Genomic DNA, 10,362 nt, shown 5'->3' with positions numbered 1-10,362 from the left:
AAAGAGGAGAGGTTGCAAGAGATTCGAGTTCCTCAAATCTGACTTCTCAGATATACCGATGCTCCTATGAAGTCTGGAAACTACTGATTCCTTCCTTTTTAGAATCCAGTTGCCCCACATGGTTGCAATCGTAGTAGTTAGGAAGTCCATTGTTTTGGCCCCAGCCGCTAGGACTTCCTGCAGGGACTGCATGGAGTTTTGGTTTGATAGGTCTTCGTGACTCGCTAGGTAGCCGACTGTGCCTGACCACGTGTCAAACCAGGATAATGCCTCCAGAAGGGACATTGACGCTGCTTCCATTACCGAGGCTTCTGTGGTGGTGAAGGAGACTGGGAGAGAAGACTCTCTGTGCAGAACAGTCAGGTGTGAGCCTTGCTGTGAGGGGATCCAGGGTCAGATGAGAAGGGTTGGCGTCTCTGACCTTGTAAAAACGCTTTTGCCTCGAAAATGGAAATTGCAGAAGTTTATGGGATCCTTGAGACTTCAAGGAACCCGTTTCCCCCGAGACCGCCTGCGAGACCTTCCTCAGACGGCCTGCCATGTGAATAAACCAGGGAAGTTTGATTCTGGTCTTAGGGTTAGGTGGAGGATGACATAGTCTGTCTAAAGCTGGAGCGTCAGTATGTCGCGGTGACAGATGTAAATCCCCGAGGCCCGAGATATTACACATCGTTCTTAGAGCCCTCAGATAGGAGGACTCTAAATCCTTTGATGGTTGTTCTTCCAAGGAATCTTCCTGTCGCGCTAATTCCTCGCGATGGAAGGCGATAGAAGCCCGAGTGTCTGGAGGTAACGGCGATGTAGAATACTCCATTGCCATTATTCCAAGGGAAGGCTGAGCGCTGGCTAATGGCGCTGCGCGCGCCTGATCTTATCTGGAAGTCGATGGTCTAGGCGTAGGCGACTGAATTAACGGTTCTGTCTCAGTAAGAGGTTGCATTGATCGGTGGTCTGGCCTTTTTCCTCTGTTCTCAACCGAGGAGAAGAAGGGTTGAACCCCTGCGTTTTCTTCCAAGATTCTCATGAGGCTCATATTCCCTAACTCGTTAGGAAGTAAGGGAACCGGAGCTGTTCTGTCTGAAACAGGGCGAGGTGAATGACCCCGCACGGATATGTCCGGAGACTTGCGCGATCGGGAGGTTGAAGGACGGGAGCGCTCTCTCTCTGTTGATACGAAGCGACGGCGAGAAGTGCTCTTTCTCCCTTCCTTAGAGCGATCTGAGCTCCTCAAGTTAATATGTGAAGGAGAGGGATTGCGCTCAGAGTGCTCTCTTTCCTTGGTTGCACTCCGGGCGCGATTAGATGAAAAATCGCTTCAACGGGAGCGCTTATTATGCTTAGGAGAACTCTCGTGACGAAGAGCGAGAACGTATCGTAGAGCTCTTCTTCTTACAGCGCCTAGATGATTCCTCGCGAGAGTAAGACGATCACGAGGCAGACCGATGACGCGAGGATGCACTCTTGTTTTTATGACGAGAGCGCTTATCGTCTCTCGGCGAGACATTTCGTGAAGAGATAGAAGGCGAGGAAGAGCGAGAACGATGAGGTCTCTGCCCCTGTCGCCTCTCTCTCCGACGAGAATGTCTGGGCGAAGGAGAGCGAGCGCTCCTTTTCCTCTTCTCTCTCTCCCTCCTAGCCTCCGAGGAGGACGAAGATGATGAGGAGGAGGGGGAGGGGGAGGTATAGCGATGATCGCGCTTGCGACTTTGTGGTTTCGTAGAAGCGAAGTAGGCGCCGCGGGAACTGAAGTTACTACATCTGGTGACACTTCAGCGGCCGCCGACTGGGTTGACGGGATGTAAGCGAGGTCCAGAACTCCCGAAGGTTCCAAAACAGAAGGAACCTGAGGTAAGACTGTGCCCGCGAGGAACTGGTTCCACACTTCCACTGAAGGAGAACCAGGAAGTCCAAGGGCAGGCCATACCGCTCGTACGTGATCTGGAATAGAAGAGGTAATAGAGTTATTCCCGATGGTGGAAAAAATTGTCCCACTGGAAGGGGCAACGTGATCCGCCTGACCAGGGGGAATGGGGGTTTAAGTCAATGGTTCCGCTCTTCCTTGACTTCCCCCGGGAGGAAGGAGGCAAGGAAGAGTCTGAAGGGAGAGATCGAGAGGCCGAAGAAGAGGCCCGAGACTCCTTACCTTTCGACAGGGAACCTGGAGGTAATGAGTCCTTCTTGGATTTCTTCTTCTTCCTCTTCACGAACTTATCCCACTAAGAGGGCGACCATTCTCTACATACTTGGCAAGGGGAGCCTTCAGAACACCTATGACCTCTGCACGAAGGGCCTGGGGAATGAGGATCCACCTCCGGTGGTGACATGAATGTGCCACAAGATTTCGGGGGAATCCCGGGACACTTCCTCATAATAGAGGACATCATCACATTTAACAAAGAAAAAGAATAAGAGTTAATCAGAAACACAATAAAGAAAGGCTAGTCTGCCAGTCAAACAAAAGCAGGAGCAGCGGTGCTACCACTGCGACGGCTAGAATTCGATTGAAGGTATTCAGTAGCTACCGACCGGCAGTCCCCCATCCCTGACAGGTGGATAACTACCGGCCCGGTCGTTAACGACCTTGTTAAGGTTTTCTGCCATATTTTCCAGCTCGCGCTAGAATATCTCCTATAGTAAAGAATGAGGGTTTGTATTTAGTGTAGGAACAAAGAGTCATTTAAATGGTGAAGAATTATCGAGGGTATAGCAGCATCACCCTCCCTTGTATCACGTAAGTTGTTAAGTTGTTGCTCATGGTTAATAATAATACAAATTATTTTAAAAATTTGTAATTTGTTCCTATGCAGATATAAATGGAGTCATTTAAATAAGGAGTCTTCCTTAGGTGGGAGGAAATGCCCTGAAAAGAATAGGGGCATCTTGCTAGCCCTCAGCCTAGGATGTCTGGTTCCCGACCTGGTAAAGGAGCATAGGACACGGCATTCTTGCATCCCATGGGTATGCAGATAGTTCACGGCCCAATGAGAAAGTTTAATCGTGAAAAATAGCCACAGACATTTATGGTTAAGGATTGTCAGTCCTAACCATAAGACATTGAAACTAAATGTTATGCGAGTGTCTGAACTGTGAAAAATCAAAACCACTATGTCAGAACCTGTGGTACTGAAGGGCTGACTGTACTACCTCATTTTTCATGCATTTTTAGAGATTATATTTTAAGTTTCATAAATATGATAATGGATGTCAAGAATCCCAAGTAATGTATTATGTATTCCCTTATTCCGATCAACAATTATTTCTATTATCATGATCAGTATGATACACTATTATAAACTACAGTGTAGCATTAGCATTGTGATGATAATGCAATAATAATTTTAATAATAGTGTTGTTGTATACTGTACTTGTATTTTAAAAATCTACTGTACTTCATAAAAACTTGAGGCTTTTTACATTACATGAGATAAAGTGCATTGAAGGAATAAGTTTATAAAGTCAGGTATTTCCAAGTTAGGAATTTTCCTCTGAAGAAACTTTTTCTGGTCAGGTTTCCTTAAACCTTGAAATATATTCCCTTTTAAGAACTAGGATTATACCTTAATGAGCACTGAGTAGCCAGTCTATATAGTGAATTAAATGCAAGGTTGCAATGCAAAATTGATTTGAAATAAAACTGGTATTCCAATAACCAAAAAAACATATAAAGCTGTAGTGAAGTAACGCAAATCCTTGAAAACCGTAGGATTAAATAAATTACTTTTTGTCGTTATAGATGTAGAAAAACATTAGACGAGTTGAGCTATCAAGCTATCTATAAACCTGAAGTATTTCTATCCTGCAATTTTTTCCAGTTGCATGTAAGACTGGTTTGTTTTCATTTTTATTACTTGTATTATGCTCTCCCTGTCTATGGACTTTCATACATTCTTTCCAAATAGAATTTAATTATCATTATAAATTTGGGTTCATTTTCATGGCAGGCCATTTCTTCCAAAGCTTCCATGACATTTTCAAGGGAGATTTTATGACAAACTTTGCTTCCAGGAGTATTTGGGAATGGGTTATGTTGGATGTTTTGGTTTATGCTACAGATTTACAGAGAGGTATTTACATGAACCCCAACAAAAATGGAAACTTTGATGACCTTGTTATTAGCCTAAAAATAAAATGAAGAAATCACAGGTATATTAAACGTACCTAGCTGAGACCATGTATAAGATAAAACTGCAATTTATATCCAGAATGGCATAGCAGTACATTTGAATATGCCAAGGGCACTGCAACACCAAAATTTAATTAGTTGCTAGAAATGTTATATAAGACCACAATTATCCTAAGCAGCTTTTGATTATATAAGTTTTTGTGAGCAAAGCTTCACTGAAGATCAAAAGTGTCATTCAAGGATGTGACTGAACTTCCCCAGGCGTAATTTGTTTCAGAGTACAGTATAGGAGAAATGGCACCTGCCACCTATTGAGATACTACTGCTAGAGAGTTATAAGGTCCTTTAACTGGCTAGACAATACTACATTGGTTCCCCTCTCTCTAGTTATGGCTAATTTTTTTCTTTTGCCTACACATACACCGAATAGTCTGGCCTATTCTATACGCATTTTCCTCTGTCCTCATACACCTAACAACACTTGAGATTACCAAACAATTCTTCTTCACCCAAGGGTTTAACTACTGCATTACAATTATTCAGTGGCCACTTTCCTCCTGGTAAGGGTAGAAGAGACTCTTCAGCTATGGTAAGCAGCTCTTCTAGGAGAGGGACACTCCAAAGTCAAACCGGTGTTCTCTAGTCTTGGGTGGTGCCATAGCCTCTGTATTATGGTCTTCCACTGTCTTGGATCGGAGTTCTCTTGCGGTACACTCGGCCACACTATTCTATCTTATTTCTCTTCCTCTTATTTTGTTAAAGTTTTCCTCCTCCTCTCTCTCTCCACCATGGTGCTGGAGGTCACAGGACGCTCTCGCTCCCTCCCCCCACCCACTGAACCCTTGGTAACACTGTAACTCAGCGTTTTTCTCGGAGCTCATTTTCTGAACATTTTAGGGGTCTCTGCTGCGTCCGATGCCTTCGATGACCGCGGAGGTAGCAGCAGTAGGGGATTCAGCATTATGAAGCTTCATCTGTGGTGGATAATGTGGGAGGGTGGGCTGTGACACCCTAGCAGTACCAGTTGAACTCGGTTGAGTCCCTTGTTAGGCTGGGAGGAACGTAGAGAGTAGAGGTCCCCTTTTTGTTTTTGTTTCTTTGTTGATGTCGGCTACCCCCCAAAATTGGGGGAAGTGCCTTGGTATATGTATGTATGTATGTACTGTTCTTAAGATATTTCATTTTTCCTTTTTTCCTTTCCTCACAGGGCTATTTTTCCTATTGGAGCCCCTGGGCTTATAGCATCCTGCTTTTCCAACTAAGGTTTTAGCTAAGCAAGTAATAATGATAATAATCACAATCATGCTAAGGATGGAAATCTGTTGACACTATCTTGGACCTTGATTAAGAACAAAGATTTGGCAAAATACAAATCATCCTTGGTTGGAAGATACTCTAAACATCCCCCATACATCAATGAGAACATACAGATGACCGTTCAATAACTAGGAAGAAGTGTTTCATTTGTTATTCAGTAATAGCCACATTAGAATTATTGTTGTAAGGTGTATGAGGAAAGAGGGCAATGTGTAAATAATAAGCCAGATTATTCAGTGTATGTGTAAGCAAAGGAAAAATGAGCCATAGCAAGATAAGGATCTAATCTGGCCAGCTAAAGGCCCCAATATTATTATTATTATTATTATTTAATATTATTATCATTATTATAATAAGCTAAGCTACAACCCTAGTTGGAAAAGCAGGATGCTATAAGTCCAAAGGCTCCAACGGAAAATAGCCCAATGAGGAAAGAAAACTAAGGAAATAGATGAATTACACGAGAATTGATAAGTAATCAAAATAAGTTATTTTAAGAACAATAATATTAAATTAGATCTTTCATATATAAACTATAAAACCTTCAAAAAACAAGATAAGAAACAAGATAGAGTAGTGTACCCTCATGCAAGAGAATTCTAACCCAAGACAGTGAAAAAGTATGGTATAGAGGCTCTGGCACTACCCATCACTAGAGAACAATGGTTTGATTTAGTAGTGCCCTTCTAGAAGAGCTGCTTGCCATAAGTAAAGGGTCTATTCTACCCTTTCCAAGTGGAAAGTAGCCATTGCACAATTATAGTGGAATAGTTTACCCCTTGAGCAAAGGAGAATTGTTTGGTAATTTCAGCTGTTGGGTGTAGGCCTATTAGAAAACATTAGGCCAGACTATTCAGTGTATATGCAGAAAAAGGAAAAATAAGACTTAACCCATTAACGCCTGACCTACTATATATAGTAGTACAATTGCTAGGACAAATTACACCCCAATTTTTTACGTTTTTCTTATTGTTTTGCATATTCCTGAGTTCTTTCTAATCTAATCAATAATATAAACAGGAGTTTTTCTTTGAAGTATCCATATTTTTCGACTTTTTGACAAAATACCAGAGATATGTAGAATGTTTTTATATATTCACATTTTTAATTTGAGCTCATGGTTACACAAGTTCATTAAACATCTTTATACTGATACATATCATGACACTGAAAACCATGAATCAATTCATATATCAGAAATTGAGATAGCAATTGAAGCATGAATATTACAGGCTATATTTCATTACCTACTATATATAGTAGGTCAGGCAGATATGAAGCCAAAATATGGACCGGACAGGAAAAAATCTTAGAAAAGTATCACCCTAAAGCAAATTGGTGGTTTCTCCGTAAGAATAAACTGCTTGTTCGCTATTTTCTGGTCCTTGGATGCATACCTCGTCGCTGGTGAAGTGACTTTCCAGCTAACAATGCCTCGGTAGTTTCAAACCTTCAGTTCCCTGTTACTATCCAAGCATTCTCATACTCTCAGGATACCACACATTACCAAGTCCCCGCTTATACTGGTCTTTGGATGCTGATGTTGGAGTAAAACTCGTTGCTAAGGCAATGTCACGTGATAGATTTGAAGAAATATTACGGTTTCTGCCTTCCACTGATAATCAGGCACTAAACAAGGATGACAAACGGGCAAAAATCCGACCTCTAATGAATCATTTGAACACAAAATTTGCCATGGCTTACCCTATGGATCAACATATATCACTTGATGAAGCAATGATAGAATACTTTAGTAGGCATGGATGCAAACAGTGCATTCGGAATAAACCTGTGAGATTTGGATTTAAAGCTTGGTGCCTAAATTCTCCACTTGGATATTTAGCTACGTTTGATGTATACCAAGGGACAGCCTTCGGGTTGAATCGTCACTATGAAGAAAGGTTTGGAAAAGGTGGGGACACTTTAATGATTTTACTTGAAAAACTACCAAGTCATATCAAAGATATACCAGTGAGGTTTTACTTCGACAACTACTTCACAAGTTTACCTTTAGTAAATCACTTACAAGAGATAAACTATGGAGCAATTGGAACAATAAGGGACAACAGAATTCCGAAGACTTGTCCTATAAACTCCACAAACGAAATGAAGAAGGTTCCTCGAGGAGATACGGATGTTGTTGTGGATAATATTCACAAGATCTTGTTGGTACGCTGGAAGGATAATGCAGTAGTTTCAATGGTATCAAATATTTCTCCTGTTTATCCTCTGGAAAGTGTATCTCGATGGTCAGCAAAGGACAAAAAGAAAATTAGTGTAAGTCGACCTTATCTCAACGGGGATTACAACAGGCACATGGGTGTCACTGATAGGATGGACCAAAACATCAATTGTTACCGTATATCCATTAGAATGAAAAAGTAGTGGTGGCCTATATTTTCTTGGGTAATTGATGCAACGATTCAGAACTGTTGGCTTCTCCATCGTGTTGATGAAAGCAACCTTCCACTGTTGTCATTCAAGCGCTACATTGCAAGGACATACCCTCAGCAGGCAGAACCACGTGTGGGAATAGGCCAGCCAAGACAGTCATCTCGGGTTATTCCAGATGTACGTTATGACAATATTGGTCACCTCGTCGAACCCCTTGGAAAACAGGCGTGGAAATGTGCTCTATCCTCTTGCAAATCTCGTCCTTCGCAAGGGTGTATGAAGTGTGGAGTTTCATTGTGTGTGAAATGCTTTGTTAAATATCATCGTCGTGCTCTTTAGAATACTGCTAATTATAGTATCGGGTTTGTTATTGTGTGATATCACGGAATTTATCTCAAAATTTAACTAAGAATGAAGTTTCTCTAAAGCATGAACCAGTTTTATTTCTATTTTATTTTACAGTATCACAATTTTCTGTTAAACATTTCACTTGTAGAAGTAAGAATTATTATCCATTTCACATATTCAAATACTGTCAGCACGTGCAAAAGTAATAGGGCTTACAAATACAACAAATTTTAGCAGTAAACTGCAATATTTCTTTGTGTTATTCCGTAATAAACGCATTATTATTGAGTGTCTTGTTTCTAATACATCCTCCTTGTAATGAAAAAATACCAATAAAATTTTATTATAGAAAATAGTCTCCTCAATAAAAATGTGTACCCCTTATCCGCCTAACCTACTATATATAGTAGGTCCTATATATGGACAAATACCATGAAAAAAAACATCAAATATATGATAATACCATATAAATATACATATTAAACTTAAATAATGAAAAAAATTAAGAAAAAAATTCAGGCAGTAATGGGTTAACGAGAGAGAGGGATCCAATGTGTTACTGTCTGGCCGGTAAGAGGACCTAATATTTATATATATATATATATATATATATACATACATATATAGATATATATTTATATATATAGATATATATATATATATATATATATATATATATATATATATATATATATATAGATATATAGATATATATAGATGTATAGATATATATAGATATATAAATATATATAGATATATAATATATATACATACATAAATATACATATATATATATATATATATATATTATATATATATATATATATATATATTTGTGTGTGTGTGTGTGTATGTATATATATCATTACTTGCTAAGCTACAACCCTATTTGGAAAAGCAGAATGCTATAAGCCCAGGGGCCCCAACAGGGAAAATAGCCCAGTGAGGAAAGGAGACAAGGAAAAATAAACTATTTTAGGACCAGTAACAACATTAAAACAAACATTTACTATATAAACTATAAAAACTAACAAAACAAAAAGTTAAATTAGATAGAATATTGTGCTCGAGTATACCCTCCAGCAAGAGAACTCTGACCCAAGACAGTGGAAGACCATGGTAAAGAGGCTATGACAGTAGCCAGGACTAGAGAACAATAGTTTGATTTTGGACTGTCCTCCTCCTAGAAGAGCTGCTTACCAAAGCTAAAGAGTCTCTTCTACCCTTACCAAGAGGAAAGCAGGTAGAGGAGAATCTGTAAAGAGTAGGCCAGACTATTCGTATTTGTAGGCAAAGGGAAAGTGAACTGTAACCAGAGAGAAGGATCCAATAGAATACCGTCTGGCCAGTCTAAGGACCCCATAACACTCTATCGGTATGGTGTGTGTGTGTGTGTATATATATATATATATATATATATATATATATATATATATATAAATATATATATATATATATATATATAAGTGGATCCTGACCAGCCTTATTTCTTAAAGAAGATTAATTTACAATATTAAGATGTGCATTTGAACCCCTGTAAGAAAGTCATTATATATATATATATATATTATATATATATATATATATATATATCTTACAGGGGTTCAAATGCACGTCTTAATATTGTAAATTAATCCTTTTTAAGAAATAAGGCTGGTCAGGATCCACCTATTATATATATATATATATATATATATGTATACATATATACGGTAGTCGTGTACTGATTATGATACAAACTCGAATTTGAAAATGCAGCTGAGAGCTTTCAATGCACTGGTCCCCCAAAATAATTATATCAGAAATAAACAAAATTATTACATAAAGGCTTTGTTATCTCTCACGCCATGTTTAAACCATGGAAAATTGGCCTTATGATTTAGAAATGTAGCTAAACATCTGATACATCCTGATAAGATATACATTTTAAAACCCGGTTAATTTCTATTTTTTTAAATAAACTGATGTGTCAATGCTGGCTGAAACCCAATTTCGTAAATTCTTAAAACATTTAACTTCATTTAATTTACGCAATTTTAAAATTCCCGCTGTGGCAGCAGACCACCTGAGTGTTCCACGTATCTGCCTGGTTAAATTGGCAGTACTTCCAACGTCACTCGTCCAACCAAGAGACCGTAGAGCGGCTATATAATCCGGATGTCTTTTTAACGTATAGGTC

The 10,362-nt window shown here is 39.3% G+C and overlaps 1 protein-coding gene across 1 annotated transcript; it reads left to right on the top strand.

Moving 5' to 3' along the window:
- Positions 1–2,043: 2,043 nt before the first annotated feature.
- On the top strand, positions 2,044–7,826 carry LOC137659007 (piggyBac transposable element-derived protein 3-like). Its single transcript, XM_068394108.1, has 3 exons — positions 2,044–2,164; positions 3,943–4,065; positions 6,934–7,826. The coding sequence occupies exons 1-3, from the start codon at positions 2,044–2,046 to the stop codon at positions 7,824–7,826; spliced, it is 1,137 nt and encodes a 378-aa protein (XP_068250209.1).
- The last annotated feature ends 2,536 nt before the right edge of the window (positions 7,827–10,362 follow it).

The sequence above is a fragment of the Palaemon carinicauda genome, chromosome 19, assembly GCF_036898095.1.
Source record: "Palaemon carinicauda isolate YSFRI2023 chromosome 19, ASM3689809v2, whole genome shotgun sequence".
Taxonomy (NCBI): Eukaryota; Metazoa; Arthropoda; class Malacostraca; order Decapoda; family Palaemonidae; genus Palaemon; species Palaemon carinicauda.
Note: the sequence above shows the minus strand (reverse complement) of the source record. Positions and strands in the feature narration are given on the sequence as shown.